The 17,066-nt window shown below is 40.8% G+C and overlaps 1 protein-coding gene across 1 annotated transcript in view; it reads right to left on the reverse strand.

Moving 5' to 3' along the window:
• Positions 1–3,732: 3,732 nt before the first annotated feature.
• BFSP2 (beaded filament structural protein 2) overlaps positions 3,733–17,066 on the reverse strand; it is a 92,629-nt gene continuing 79,295 nt past the window's right edge. Inside the window, exons 5-7 of the mRNA XM_069732470.1 lie at positions 10,747–10,875; positions 6,626–6,846; positions 3,733–3,995 (exon numbers count right to left, since the gene is read on the reverse strand). Of these exons, the coding sequence (XP_069588571.1) occupies positions 3,992–3,995; positions 6,626–6,846; positions 10,747–10,875 (354 nt within the window). The 3' untranslated portion in view covers positions 3,733–3,991. The remainder of the gene's footprint in view (positions 3,996–6,625; positions 6,847–10,746; positions 10,876–17,066) is intronic.

A 17,066-nucleotide genomic window follows, 5' to 3' on the forward strand; every position in this document is an offset into this window, starting at 1 on the left:
CCATGGAAAAAAGACAAATTGAGTTTGACTTAAGTTGGCACACATGCAGCACATAAATACATGTTCACATTGGCCATAAAACATATAAAACCTACAAGAGAAAAAAAATGAACCTTGCTGTAAATAAGTAAAAAGCAAAAAATGCATCTAAATAACAGAGTTTTTAGTAATACTGTTTTTAATCAAAAATAGCATAAAAGCCATCCCACCACATCAAGGTAACTCTGATCGGGACAGTCCTACACTGTCTAATATTACAAACCTTACCATGTGTCAATGTTGACCTCAGTGTGAATAAGGGCAGACAACAGGACTGGGATAAAAAAATGGCCATGGCCAAGACAAAAGAGCAGTCTAAGGACTCCAGGGATAAAATTGTAGACCTGAATGACGCTTGGATGGGCTAAAGGACAATATTCAAACAGCTTGATGAGAAGGCAACAACTGTTGGCACAATCATTAGAAAATGGAAGAAACACAAGATTACTGTCAGTCTGGGGCTCCATGCAAGATCCAGCCTCCTGGGGTAAGGATGATTCTGAAAAAGGTCAGGAATCAGCCCAGAACCACACTGGAGGACCTGGTCAATGACCTGAAGAGAGCATTGACCATAGTCTCAAACATTACCATTAGTAACAAACTACGCCGTCAGGGATTAAAATCCTGCTGGTTTCGCAAAGGTCCCCCTGCTCATGGCAGCACACGTCCAGGCCCTTTTGAAATTCACCAATGACCATCTGGATGATCCAGAGTAGGCATGGGAGAAGGTCATGTGGTCAGATGAGATAAAAATAGAACTTTTTGGTATTAACTCCGCTTGCCGTGTTTGGAGGAAGAAGGAGGAGTACAACCCAAAGAGCACCATCCCAACCATGAAGCATGTTGCATGAAACATCATACTTTGGGGGTGCTTTTCTGCAAATGGGCAGGTTGACTGCACTGTATTGAAGGGAGGATGGATGGGGCCATGTATCATGAGATTTTGGCCAACAATCTCTTACCCTCAGTAAGATCAGTGAAGATGGGTCATGGCTGGGTCTTCCAGCATGACAACGACCTGAAACACACAGCCAGGTTAAGTAAGGAGTGGCTTCATAAGAAGCATTTCAAAGTCCTGGAGTGGTCTATCCAGTCTCCAGACCTCCAATCAATAGAAAATCTTTGGAGGGAGCTGAAACTCAATGTTGCCCAATGACAGCCTCAAAACCTGATAGATCTGGAGAAGATCTGTATGGAGGAGTGGGCCAAAATCCCTGCTGCAGTGTGTGCAAACTCGGTCAAGAACTACAGGAAACATCTGACCTCTGTAATTGCAAATTAAGGTTTCTGTATCAAATATTAAGTTGTTTTTCTATTGTATCAAATACTTATTTCATGCAATAAAATACAAATTTACAAATTCATTATGCAAAAATCATACAATGTGATTTTCAGGTTTTTTTTTTATTTGTCTCTCACAGTTGAAGTGCACCTATGATAAAAATTACAGACCTCTCCGTTCTTTGTAGGTGGGAAAACTTTCAAATTCGGCAGTGTATCAAATACTTATTTTACCCACTGTATGCAGTAGTTTATAGTGCAATACATGTGGGTGGGGTAATTTAATGGCAAGAAGGAACCTAAGGACAGGTTCACACATCAGTGTTTCATAGTCCATACTTTGACTACGATGCTCAGACTGGCTGCATATATGAAGCTGTTGAGTTCAACTCAGGAGACTCGCTGTTTGACCAAGCATTGTAAACCACAAAACACTGATGTGTGAGTCCGGCACAAACCGATTTTTGAGGTGCACAATATGAGCCACTGAGCTTAGTGATTGGCTGCAGGTTTGATGCGCTGTCAACATGACGTTACTGCTAGTCAATAATCAAGACGTCATAAGGGGCATAAGCACAATTTTATAAGGGAGAGGTGATCTTATTCATAAAAAAAATGCATTTTTATTTATAGGTTCACACGACCGATGTCTCGACATCTGAGAAAAATGATCAGATGTTGACCACAGTGGCCTCAGTTTTTCTCGTTCTTGGAGACAAAAAAAAGTTTCTCCACCTTCTCATGGGACATGTGACATTAGAAGGAATAGACAATATGTAAAAAATAGTTGCAAATGTTTTAAAAAGTATGAAAAACCCTATCCCACTTTTTCTTTAAAAAAATGAATATTAGGTCTATTAAAATTTAAATTTATTGACCCCATATGGAAAATGCCCTAAAAAAAATGCAATAAAAAGTACCGTAATTAAAAAGTTGTATGTACCCTATAATAGTAGCAATAAATTCTACAACTCACCTCGCAAAGAACAAACCCTCACAGCTCCACTAATGGAAACTTTTAAATAGATATGAGTCTTAGAAAATGGTGACATATAACAAATGAAGTAATAATAATAAAAATGTACATATTAATATAAATAAACAATGTATCTTTGGTATTTCTATAATTATGCTGATGTACAGAATCATTTTACCAGGCCATTTTTACTGCACACTGAGCACAATAAAATCACCCCCCCTCCCCAAGAAAAAAACCCAGGACTCCAGCACTGCAAGGCTGCAGTGCTATCCACTGAGCCACCGTGCTGCCCCATGACCAATGAATATCCATGACAGAAAGAAGGACAGACAGAAAGACGGAAGTGATCCTTAGATAATTATATAGTAGATTGTTTTAAAAGAACCAAGAAGAAGACAGAAGACATCAAGATGAAGACCAGATGGCATCATATGATGACGACCGGATCTGAGATGCTTCAATTTAGATATAGGGAAGTATAATATATATTTTATATGAATATTGGTCACGGCTTACCATAATATGAGTTTACATATCATTATAACAATATTATTATTATTATGGGCATTAAATTATTTTGCCAAAGAAGAAGAAAAGACGAAAGAAGATTTTACCAATATATCTACTTTGAGGGTTCCAATTAATGTCTGTCACCCTCAAAAGGGGACTTGTTAAATATTAATTATTGATTATTGACTTATTATTACACTCAATTCTGTACTGAGCCTCGTGGAAGGTTTGGCTAATATTACATGTGCTCTTCCTGTATATTTATTTCAGAGTAAAAGTTAACACCATATAGAGAGAACACGTACTCAATGGGACATATATATATCCACGACTCACCGGAGGGAGGGGCTGTCACTTGGGGGGTTTATCTTCACTCTCTGCGGACTTCATGACACAGACTTCAGATGAGATGGACAGCTGGTATGTGAGTTAGCCATGTGCTTCTTGATGACTTCTACCATACTTCATGACAGAGACAGATGCCATTTACTATTCAGAATCTCAGGATTCAGACGGGGAACAAACTTTGAAATGGACAATCTCTTTGTAACTATTTCACCTATTTTATGTTTTGCTGCAATGATGCTTTTTGGCGGACAATCCAATAAACCACTACATTTTTTATGAGAAATATCATGACATTTTCTTTAGAGTATCGCATCTGGTAAAGAGTCCTGAATAAATAAATATACGAAATAACTATTTTTAACATATATGGGAATTGCTTTTAATGCACAAGAAATAAAAGTGCATTTCTGGTGTTGGGGAACATCTTTGTTTGGAGTAATTCCCAGAATATAGAACAGCTTGTGAAATGGGGTGAAATGTCCTAACACTGAAATGCTCAAATGATGCGAAATTAGTTCCCATCCTGGTGTAAAAGCCTGCAAAGGAGAACAGGTCTGTAAATAAAGGGCCAGTAGTCTGGTTTCTTTGTTTTTATTGGAATCAGATTTATTTCACAGGTTGAAAATATTAGAACTATATCAAATCACTTATTCTTTTCCACCATTATTGAATAATATTCAGTCTTAAAATTAAACCTGAATACACACAAATTAAAAACCAGGCTGAGGTTTGCTGATCCAAGTATATCACAGAACCTTTTCATTTGAAAGATGGGAATCAATGAATCCTTTTCTTGGCTGAATGCTCTATGGTCATAGGACTATTTTACTAACATCATCTGCAAATAGAAGAAAAAGGACTGAATCGCCATTGCATTATGTCATATTATGCAGTTGTAAGGAAAAAATGAAGAGGATATATTATTTTGGTGGCTCATACGAATGCCACTAATTTGACAAGATCGATGTCAAATATTCCCATTTTTATTGTGGATTATTTATTTATACACATACAGCAGGTGAAATTAGCATTGAACATGTCACCAATTTTCTAAGTAAATATTTTTCTAAAGGTGCTATTGACATGAAATTCTCACCAGATGCTGGTCAGAACCCATCCAATCCACACAAGCAAAAAAAACTTCAAACCATAGATGTGCATAAATTAAGTTTTGTGTAATAATGAGAAATGACACAGGGAAAAAGTTTTGATCACATGAATAAGCAATCCTGCCATTTCATGAAAAATAATATCAGCTGGTACAACTGATGGCCTATCAAAAGGTGTCTTATTATCAATATTCTACACATGAAACATCTCATGATGGGTAAAACCAGTGAGCTGCCTCATGATATTTACAACCTTATTGTTACAAAACATACTGATGGCATTGGTTATAGAAAAATTTATAAGCTATTAAAGGTTCCGGTGAACACTGTTGGGGCCATAATTCGGAAGTGGAAAGAACATCATTTCAAGACCTGGAATCATCAGGTACAGTTGTTAAAAAAAAAGAAGTAATGCACTCAACCTCCATGACCTGTGCATACTCACCATGCAAGACTCCATTGCTAAAAAAAAAAAAAGCATGTGCAAGCGCGTCTAAAGATTGCTCAACAACATTTAAACAAACCTGTGAAATACTGGGAGAATACAACCATAGAAGGATAAGGATGGGGACATGCATACCATGACAGGGATGGGGGCTAATCATACCAAGATGCTATTAAAGAAAAATTAATATTCATTGCCCTCCACCACACCCATGGACGTGGAATGCAGTGAATATTCATTTCTCTTTAGCAGCGGGCACAGGAGTTAGCCGCAGCAGCTCTTGCCTCTGTGACCCGCTGCCCCGCCGCTGCCGCTCCCCAACCTCCACATCACAGCCAGAGCCGGTACATCCAGACTATAAGACGCATCCCCCATTTTTATCTTATAGTCCGAAAAATACGGTAATTAAAGTAAGGATAAATGGACAGATGTACAGAGACATTCTGTATAAAAATCTACTGCCATCTACCTGGATAATGAAGATGAAACAAGGGTGGATATATCAGCAAGACAATGATCCCAAACACAGCTAAGGAAATTCTCAATTGGTTTCAGAAACAGAAAATAAAACTGCTAAAATGGCCCAGTCAATCATCTCACCTGAATCCAATAGAACATTTATGGAAGGAACGTAAGCTCTTTGTCCGTGTGTATTGAATTGATTGTTACTGATATGTGATGAGAATTTCATGTCACTAGCACTTTTAGAAACATATTAACTTAAAGAATTGGTGACGTGTTTAATATGTTTAATACTTATTTCACAAAATGTATATGCCGATATATTGATGCAAGTAGAACAATTTGGCTCATTTACTAATACTGTCTAATCTTTAGACATCATAAACATAGTACAGGTAGTCTGTAGACTTAGAATCATAGAATGCTAGAGAGTTAGAGTTGGAAGTGACCTCCAGGGTCATCATAAACAACCCCCAGCTCAATGCAGAATTCACTAAACCATCTCAGATAGATGTTTGTCCAGCCTCTGTTTGAAGACTTATATGTATGTATTTAAAATGCTAGCCAACCACCCCAACCATGAATAATAAACAGCATCAATCTGATGTGTCAAGGGCCCACCAGTTGCATTTGCAGCACAAAACTGGAACATTTTACAAAGAGTTAAAAGGGATGGGAAATTGAAAAGCAAAACCACATTTAAGGAATTATGCATGAGTGTGCTTATTTTTTTCCTATGGGGCTAAGATCTTACAGGCAGATAGTTACTTACTCATGGACTGCTTCTGCCAGCAATTCTGTGGCTTTCAATCATGTCATGTCAACACAGCAGCTCTTCCGGGTTGCTCTATCGATGGGGCATCACAGCAAACTTCATGCTGGTTGATAGCTGACTTCATGCACTGGAGAGACAGCTGTCAGTCACTATGGCATTGACTGAGATTCCCCATTAATAGAGCAGAATGGAAAAGAAGATGTTGAGGTGTCGACATGATGGCTATGTATGTAATCTGGTGTTCAGTGGGAACTGTTACGACATGATGGCTATGTATGTAATCTGGTGTTCATATGTGTTAATCTGTTAATATGTGATTCGTGAGAACTTGGTGCAGAAGTGGAGTTTTTCCAAGAGTGGGTGGTTGGACTGTGGAAGGTTCAAGGGGTGGTTGCGGAGCTGCGGTAGCGTCTGGGCGGAGTCTCAAGGGGGCCTGAAAATGTTGCCAGAATGTTGCCCTGAAATTTCTGGTGGCAGCCCTGTGGGACCTGGAACATATTTTGCAAGATTTAAGATCAGTTGAATCAACTTTTATGTTTTTTATTTGGATTAATTTTTTATTCTCTGTGTATGAATTGAAGTAATTTATTTCTAAGTTCTCCACCAGTACAAAATATGGCATATTACTGTGCAGCTATAAACATACATGGAGGACAGTTGCCATATTGTGCACCTACCTGTTTTCCTCTCCATCAAGGATAGAGTGATATGCTGCTATTTCCTTCTCTAGTTGCAATTTGTGGGATAACAAATGTTCCCGTTCTCGCTGGTGCTGCTCAGTTTCACCTTTAATTTCCTCCAGTTCTGCTTCCAGCTTAGTGATCACAGAACCCAAATTCTGAAGTTCAATGTCATGCCAGTGTTTAGCATCATGTAAAGAGTTCTCCAGACCTCTTTTCTGCAAACAAACAAATCTTTACCTTGAACACTCTGTCAAATACATTTGAACTTACATTCAGACTTCACCACAATCATTGAAATATCTCTAGTCTAGTCACTCAGTTGGGCGCCCCTCTATAAGACGAAATGGAGTTACTCTGGCAGACATGCCCTGACCATGCAACATATGAATGGTGGGGAAAAATGTATAGCCAATCGCTCAGTTTTTCTGTTTCAAAGGTCTCCCACCCCTAGATTTATACTCCTAATGAATTCAGTAAAATTATTTTAGTTCATAACTTCCAACCCAAAATCACAGTGTTGGGAATGTGCAAGATATAATTCAGTGGCAGTAATTAACGTAGCATTGCACTAAGTATACGTCTATGTGCACTCCAATAAGAGTGCTACTCAAACTCCTTAATTTAAAACGCTTAGCAGCTCAAGAATAAATATGATAACTACATTGTTTATTAATTCTTTGCAGGTAAAGAGGGACTCCCATCAAAACTTGTATCCTCTTAATATATTGCAATAATCCTATTATATAGCACTGTGTACCTACAATTGCAAATTTTGCCCCTCTGCCATATATTATACCCCCACCCAAAGGGATGACTACCAAGCTCTATATTGAACCTGAATTTAGGCGATTTTAAACTTACTCATTGAGGCGGCAGGTTGGGGCTCCAGGTCTTCATTGTTTTGAAGTAAGTTTAAAATCGCCTAAATTCAGGTTCAATATAGAGCTTGGTAGTCATCCCTTTGGGTGGGGGTATAATATATGGCACGTGCCGTTTAACAAAGAAAAGGAAAAAAATTGCTTTCTATTTTTCCCTATGAATAGCTAGTTATATACACAATGACCCAGGCTATGTCTTACTTACTTCATTACTTAAAGGGCCAAACATCCTTTTGATTTGTTTACTATATATAGCAACTTTGCACAGGAAACAATTTAATATGTATGGATATATATGGCACCTGTTATGATAGTCCTTTTTTGGACGTTTATGCCTGTAAAATATTGAGGGTATAAATTGTTACTTATAACATACCTGGCTATATTCCCCTCTAAACTTGCTTGGTTTGTGGTACTCTTACCGTATGTAAATTATTTGTGTTTGTACAATAAAATATTTATAATCGTGGTAAAAAACTCTCCTTACCTTATTGATTGATATGCAATAGAGGTTGGTGTGCTTTAATCCAGTAGACGCCCGGTTCGTTCAGCACCAGGGTCTCAATCCTCATAAATTATCTAGACCTATACCTAGAATAGCTATAGATTCTGTACCTTTAAGCCAGGGGTATTTTAATTAGGTTGTTCAAGATGTACGTCTGCAGGTAGGGGCGATAGACTTGGAGTCTATCGATTGTTAACAACTTTGGCTGACATTACACAATACCGTAGTGGACTGGCAGACTCAGGAGATAGTAAGGTGAAGGAAATACTGTCAAAGGCAATGCATGTGCACTCTTATGGCCAGGGTTGCTATCAGGTCCTTGCCAGAATACCCCTCTGATTTTGAGGATGTGTTCTTGGAACAGGGGTGTCAGGAACTTCCACCACATCGACCTTATGATTGCTCCATTAATTTAATTTCTGAGGCCAAGTTTCTTAAGAGCAGGCTATATAACTTTTCAGGTCCTGAGAGGCCTGGCATGAAAGACTATATCACAGAAAGTCTGGCTAAGGGTCATATGAGACTCTTCTCATCTCATGTTGCAGCAAGTTTTTCTTTGTTAAGAAAAAAGATTGGATGTTACACCCCTGCTTGGATTTCAGGTAACTAAATTGACCCACTTTTCGGGATTGATACACTCTCTATCGCATTCCGAATCGCTTAACTAGATTGTCAGGGCCAAGTGGTTTTCCAAACTGTATATTAAGGGGGCCTTTAATCTTGCCCGTATTGAGGTGGGGGATGAGGGTAAGACTGTTTTTAATACACCTGAGGGACACTACGAAAACGTTGGAGAGGAAACAGGCATTTATATAGGAGCATAGCCAGGTATAAGACCCCGGCATCCTCAACATCAGGGGTAATCGGTAGGACAGGGATAGCCTAGGGTTCCCCTAGCTTGAGGGACAGGGTAGGAACCCATTGTTCCTGCAATTGTCCCTGCAAATCCTACTGTAATATCGTGCCACTTCCTGTTTCTACATAGACCTAATGGAAAAAAGAATTAGCTGCGTAGAAAGGCAAAATTAGCAATTGTAAGTACACAGTGCTATATAATATGATAACTGCAATATAACTGCAATATATTAAGAGTATTAAAACTTTGATGGGAGTGCTTTTTGAAGGAGATGGAGTAGCTCTGGAGACAAGTTGAGCTGGCCGCACCCCAAATCTGGATTGATGGACTAACCTGAGGACAGATTTGGGGATGACAAATTCTGTTTTGAGAGACATCAATTAAGACAGACTGGGTGGAATACGGTAACAACAACGTGACTCCCAAGTGTCTCCATCTCCTTGGCTGTATATAATGTGAGTGGACGGTAAACTTTTTTTTCATTCAAAATGAGGCATGTGCTTAGGCTAGTAAGCACTCTATTAGAAAATACATAAGTAGAACAGAATAGTAGTGATGGTAGTTTATATGTCATACACACCAACAGGCTCTCTTTAATATGTTCTTCATGGAGCGTGACAGGGACTTTGAAGTGGGCAGATCCCGCTCCACAGACGGCAGTTGTGAGCTATGTTATATAGCTGACATCTGCCTCTAACAGCAGCAGTCGCTGTACCTGTCTATTGCTGCTGTTAACCTTTTCAATGCCGCTCGCAATTGCTAACAGCAGCATTTAAGCACCACGATCTGGCCCGGAAGTCAGTTCAGGCAGCCATCAGCTTCACTGCGATGTGATAGCAGAGAGCTGATGGCATTTTATATGAACCGGGGCCAGCTGAACGCCCCCGTGCCTGTTCCTTCTCTCTGATGTCCAGCATGTAGTTGGGTGTAATAGAAGGCAGTGTCTTTTACTATATACAGCAATTCTGTGGTATTGCTTTATATAGTGCAAGTGATCAAACAATTGCAGGTTCAATTCCCCTAAGAAGACAAACAAATGAAGTAAATAGTTAATAAAAAAGTTGTTAAAAAGGCAAAACAAAAAATGTAAAAATTTGAATCACTCCAGCTTTCCCCAGTTAACAATAAAAAAGTGTAAAAAAAAAAACCTCCAAAACACATATATGATATCAACTTGTCCAGAAAAGTCAGATCTTTGAAAGTATAATATCAATTAACACGATCTGTAAAAGAGAAAAAAAAATGAAATGCCAGAATTGCACGTCTTTGGTTGCCACAACGCCACAAAAAAAAGCGTTATGAAACGATCAATGCGTTGTATATGCTCCAGAATAGTATTAATAAAAACATCAGGTTACCACATAAAACATGAGCCCTCACACAGTTCTATCGACCGAAAAATAAAAATGTTGTAGGTTTTGGAAAATGGTGACTAGAGCTAATTTTTGTTGTTTTTTTTTTTTTCAACAAATTTAATTTTTTTCACCACCTAAATAAAAAAAATATGAAAGTTTGGTATCATCGTAGTCATTCTGACCATATTTCCAGATTTTTTGTATTTTAAAAAAACAAAGCGCCCAAACAGTTATGGAATTGCTTATTTTTCCTCACAATTTCACTTTACTTTTCAATTTTGTTTCCCTTTTTTCCCTTTTTCCAGTAAACCGTATGATGAAGTGGATGGTGTCATTCAAAATTTCAACTAATCCCTCAAATAACAAGCCCTCACAGCGGCAAAAAAAACTTATGGCTCTTGGAAGAAGGGGAGGGAAAAATGAAAGTGCAAAAAATGAAAAATTGCTCGGTCCTTATGGGGTTAATTCCATAGTCAAGAATCCGTCTATGGTACATTATTGTTAATGACCAATAAACCTACCAGTGTCCTGAGTGATTCAGTCTCAGCCTGCAGACTCTGGATTTTGCAAGCTGTATCATGGAACTCTTCTCTCAGACCCTCCACAACTTCCTCCTCTTGGCTGTGCAATGCTGGCAACGCTGCTGATTGCTGTTTTGAGAAAATAGGGGGATATACAGTTTTTGTCAAAGGGTTCACACACTACCATCCTGTGATGATCAAACCTGTGATCCACATAATATGATGAGGTAAAAAGTTTTGCTTACTATATATATATATCAACAAAAGAAAAAGCAAGCAGCACAGCCCAATGTCCAGAGACCGGCATCCGCACGGGATCCACAATACGAGAAGGACGTCCGAAAGGAACTGGAGGTGCTCGCGTGAAAAAAAGCATGTAGCATATGAAACAAAAGAGGAAACGCGGCAGCACTCACCAGTATATGTAGTTCAAGTGTCCTTTATTATCATAAACGAAGAGGCATCTTCACGGCACAAGGGAGGGGGTGGAAGGGAGTGCAGTCGACGAGACGACGGCCGTTTCGCGCTACAACAGAGCACTTCTACGGGTCCAACGAAGCGCTCTGTTGTAGCGCGAAACGGCCGTCGTCTCGTCGACTGCACTCCCTTCCACCCCCTCCCTTGTGCCGTGAAGATGCCTCTTCATTTATGATAATAAAGGACACTTGAACTACATATACAGGTGAGTGCTGCCGCGTTTCCTCTTTTGCTTCATAAATATATATATATATATATATATATATATATATATATAGTAAGCAAAATTGGAGGCAATACTCAATCATTTAATGGGTCCAAGTGAAAATCTAGGAACAATGTTTCAGCTCCTCAACTGAAGCCTTTAAGTGTTGGGAAGATAAAACGCCACACTTTTTTCACTTGGACCATTTGAGTGCTATCTCCGATTTAGCTTTTCTTATGAGTATTCAGAGGCCTTTCTTGGTTATTACCCGGTGGTTATTACACCACCGACTGTACTGCTAATTTTTGCATTCCATATAGACAGACTGAGAAGTGAATCGAGTGGCCAGTTATCCTGGAACCAACTATAAAACCTATACGCCTAAGGTCCGGTTCATACAGCGCTTCAACAGTGGGTTTGGGGGTTCTGCCTATATCCCCCTTAAAATGAACCCCTGAGGAGGCAACAGACTGCAGTGACATGAACAGAGTTTATTTAAGGATATGGACATATTGCCCGTGTTTTCCTCTTGAGGAACAAGTGTGTTACCGTAATGTGTAATGTGAACTGTGCTATAGGTTAATGGTGTTAATAACATGTGTTGTTCGACAGTAGGGAAAGTGAGAGTTAATTGTTGGGACAAGTCCAGAGTAGAGTGGGTCAAGATGAAGGAACAGAGACAGTTTCCTGTCAGAAAGGGTCCAATGTGCCTTGAAAGAAGACCTAAGGTCTGATGTAAGCAGTGCCACATGGTGTGGGTGTACTTAACAAGAGAGGAGACAGTGATGGAGTGCAGCGAGATCCTAGCGGAGAGCAAGAGAGAGAAGTGACCGAAAAACAGAGTGATTGTTCTGAGACGGTCCTGATTCAGGACAGGGCCGGCTCCAGGTTTTCGAGGGCCCCGGGCGAAAGAATCTCAGTGGGCCCCCCCTTTAACACATACCCCGATTTATGATGCACAGATACGGCAGAGAAATGTATAGTACAATGCCAGATTTCACTTCTTACATGAGTGACAGCTATTGTAGATTCTGCAGTGTATATATACAGGAGGAAAGGTGCTGTGCAGTGTATATATACAGGAGAGGTGCTTTTCTGTTTTGAGTTTTTCTATGAAACAAAGACTTTTCTACATAAACAACGTTGTTTGGTTTTGAGGCCCCAACAGATCTGTGCTACAAAGTAACATCGCTCGGGCTTGGGCATTAATGAGGGACCTGATGCTGAATCCTTTCCACAAACCCTAATGACCCAATTAGTGCCCCGTCATTAGAAGCTCATTAAACGCCTCCCTGTCCTGAGTAGTCATGTACAGTATGGGGGGATCCTGCAGCACACCCCCTGACTGCTCCATACCATACACTGCCCTCTGTCGCTCTCACTATTATCCTGTGCATTTCTCTGTCATCGTTGCCCCATGTTACACTTGTCACCCCCCACTACAGAGTAGCAGGGCAGCCAATGTCACCCCCTCCCGGACCCTAATGGCAGCAGGAAATGTCTGCTCCTCTATTGGGTTGGAACCTGATTTAATCAAGGAATAATGTGGATTTGTTGCCGGTGGCTGCAGGGGAAGGGTTAAGTTATGCCATGTCCTTGGTGGGAGCAGTGGCAGCTGCTGGGACCTGGACAGAGACAACCAATGTTTCTGTGACTGCACAGTGTGATGTGGAGGAGAGAAGCTGAGACTCCGGAGCAGAAATCACCCACATGCCAGCACTGGGCAGAGTCCCTCCAGTCACCAGCCTGGGGCCACGGGGCCCCAACCTACAACCCACAGCTCAGATTTATCCATGGCAGCAGCTCCCCTTCCTCCTGGCATCTGGTTAACCCCATTTATGCGGGTCGGATTGTTATCTTTAAGGTTCAGCAATAACCTTCATACAGATGGGAAGGGGTTAAGCTTCTTCCTACCCCACTAGTGCAGGTTTGGTGCAGCATGCATGTATTCTGGGTGAGCTGGGTGGCTGCAGGTTGCAGGCTGCACCCCACCAGCTGCTCCTCCAGACATCACCCACATTTTTAGGCAGCGGAGACAGCAGCAGACTGAGCCATAACTGCAACCACTGCTGGATACCTTTGCACTCACTCAGGCACTGGTAGGACTGAGCTCCTCTGGAATCTGCCTAATAATAAGTTCAGCTCAGCACTGCAGCCACCCAGGGGCTCTCTCCGCCCACAAACAATGTCACACTGGCTGCCTTCTCTTAACCCCTATGTGCCTGCCTGGCTGCACTGACTGAGTGAGAAGATGCTTGTGTCAGAGCTGGCACATAGGGGTTAAGAGAACGCAGCCAGCAGTGACTTTGTGGGCGGAGAGAGCATGTTATCTCCTGCTCTGCTCTCCCAGCTGTATCTATGACAGCGTGAGTGGGCCCCCCTCTCTCCCCAGGGCCCAGGCATTTGCCCAGTGTGCCGGGTGCTGACGCCGGCCCTGATTCAGGATGCCTATCAGTATGGCCCAGAGTTTATTATTCTGGTAGGTAACAGGCCTAGATGGGACAGAGTACATATGACAAAGGGAGTGTCCCGGTTAGGAGTTGCAGAATGTCAGCAAGCTAAGTACCAGCCATACTGGCATTATAGTTCTCTAGAGGGGAAGGAAAAAGCAGAACCGCGGGTTGAGAACCGGACTCTTGCTTGCTGGACTGTTGTGAAATAGAAAGGAACGGTAAAGTTACAGAACAAGCGAGTAAAGAGGAAGGAATTGAAACTGTGTACGGAAATGCTCCATATTGTAAAGGAAATGTTCATCAAGTTGTGTGCCGCTATCTACTGTACATAATTCCCCTCAAGTTATTGTTAAATGCAAAGTTTATTCTTGACTGGTGATCTCCCCCATTGAACTATCAAACACCTGGTTTTGGCCACCCAACGTCATCGATTACATGTGGCCTGCAAGGATGTAAGCGCCCTCAAAACAAGTCTACACACCCAGCCTGGATCCCCACCTTCATGTAACATGCTGGAGTGTAAGAGATGAGTACCTCACCCATGGCTACCTCCCTGTGCAATGTTACATTTTCAGCTCTGGCAAAAATTAAGAGATCACTGTAAAATGTTCAGTTTCTCTGATTTTTCTCTTTATAGGTATATTTTTAAGTAAAATGTAAATTGTTCTTTTAGTCTACAAACTTCTGACAACATGTCTCCGAATTTCCAAGCAATACATTTTTTTTTCTGAAAAGGAGAAATGGTCCAAATAAAAAAAAAACAGTGCTTCCAGACCTCAAATTAATGCAAAGAAAACATGTTCATAATCATTTAGAAACAACAATACTGATGTTTTTACTCAGGAAGAGTTCAGAAATCAATATTTTGTGGAATAACCATGATTTTTAATCACAGATTTTATGCGTCTTGACATGCTTGCTACCAGTTTTTCACACTGCTTCTGGCGCAAAAATTTAAGCAGTTCATCTTTGTTTGATGGTTTGTGACTATCCATCATCCTCTTGATTACATTCCATAGGTTTTCAATGGGGTTCAGGTCTGGAGAATGGGCTGCTCATGACAGGGTTTTGATGTGGTGGTCTCTTCATTATTGCCAGAGCTGGATATGAACTTCTTTCCCTCTGCTCCTATCTCCGATGCACTGACTTGCTGCAGTGCTCAGCTGATGTGATTAAATGATGTAATCGCACCAGCTGTCTCACACATCAATTGATGGAAGAAGGGTTGGTGGCTCCTCCTCCACCATTGTATTCACCACTGTCTGCATCCCAAGGATGCAGATAGTGATGAAGGTGGCAACGGATGGACAGTGGGCGGGGGAGGGCATGGTGCAGCCCGTGAGCCACTGCTCTAGCCCTTTGTCTGTCTTGGTCCGCAGGTCAGACTGGAACAGCCAGAGGGTCAGATGTAGCTCCCCAGCCGCAGTTTCCCCACCCCTGGTCTAATGTGTATGGGGCCTTTTCACAGGACTCTCTGCAGTCCACTACTTTTGGAGACACAAACTTCCTTTCTGTATTGTTTGTATAGGCAGTTCAGTGGAGTGTGTATGCTTTGTGGTATGTTAGTAAGTGGGTATTAGAGAATTGGATTAACATGGAAAAAAGGGAATATGTGACATTTGCATAGCAATTTAAAAAAATATCATTAGTTGGTTAGTAATCCTTAGTAGTGATGAGCGAATATACTCGTTACTCGAGATTTCTCGAGCATGCTCGGGGGTCCTCCGAGTATTTTTTAGTGCTCGGAGATTTCGTTTTTCTTGCCGCAGCTGAATGATTTACATCTGATAGCCAGCATAAGTACATGTCAGGATTCCGTAGCAACCAGGTAACCCCCACATGTACTTATGCTGGCTAACAGATGTAAATCATTCAGCTGCTGCAAGAAAAGCTAAATCTCCGAGCACTGAAAAATACTCGGAGGACCCCCGAGCATGCTCGAGAAATCTCGAGTAACGAGTATATTCATTCATCACTAATCATTAGCCTATGGGTCCAGACAATTATTCCTCTGCTGTCTATGCTTTGGCCAATACTCTTCACAAACTACATGGCCAACATGGGAAAGTCTCCACTTTGTTGAGCACAAGGCAAGAAATGGAGCTACCAAATATGAAGATGGGGCACTTGATAAAAGAAGCATAGTGATCCTTTGTGCAGTTTACTATTTTATGCACACTTAAGCATAACTTTAACTGGAAAACATCTTACTATTTTTAAAGTTGTTACATTCGGAACAGAAGACACACAAGTTAGATGTTGGCTTTAGATAATAAGTTTTTCATTCTCCATCTTCAAGAGCGATTAGCATCAAATGATTGCTAAATTAATTTTCAAAGCCCTAGAGAATAAGTGAGTGAAGCGTATTCTTAGAACATCACCCACATTACTCCCACATGTGGTATTTCATCTGAGGTTTTAAAACCATTCCATTGAACTTGCATCAGATAACATTTACTTGTGATGTTTCCTACGAGGAGGACATTTTACAAGGTGGTGACTATACGAGAGGCGATCCAAAAGTAATGATAATCAGTTATTTCTATTGCACACAGAAATTAAAATAAAATGTTTTCTTCTCTCTTAGGTACCCACTAGTCCAGGAAAAAAAATCACTTAAATAGACCACGATTCCCGGGAGCTACATTCATTTGAATATGAACTGCCGAGGAGTGAACATCAAAATGGAAAAAAACGAGCTCAGAGCTGCCATCAAATACCTCTGCTTGAAAAAAATGACTACCAAAGACATACACAGCGACTTGGTGGAAACATTGGGGGACTCTTCTCCTCCATATTCCACAGTTGCATGCTGGGCCAAGGAATTTAAGCTGGGAAGAACATCGACGGAAGATGAACATCGTCAAGGACGCCCATCCACGTCCCTCAATGAAGAAAACGTGAAAAAAGTTGAAGAAGTTGTATTGGCTGATCGAAGAGTGACTATCAGGCATGTAGCTGAGGTCCCAGGGATCTCATATGGCAGTATTCAAAGAATCCTTGCAAAAGAATTTCATATGAGAAAGGTCTCCGCGCGTTGGGTGCCAAAAATGTTAACCGACGAGCAAAAGAAGAAACGAGTTGACATTTCAATAGCAAATCTCAAAAAGTTCCAAGCAGACAAGGAAAATTTTTTGTCACGTTTTTTGACCATGGACAAGACCTGGATCCACCACTTTGATCCC

This window comes from Ranitomeya imitator, chromosome 6, assembly GCF_032444005.1.
Source record: "Ranitomeya imitator isolate aRanImi1 chromosome 6, aRanImi1.pri, whole genome shotgun sequence".
Lineage (NCBI taxonomy): Eukaryota > Metazoa > Chordata > Amphibia > Anura > Dendrobatidae > Ranitomeya > Ranitomeya imitator.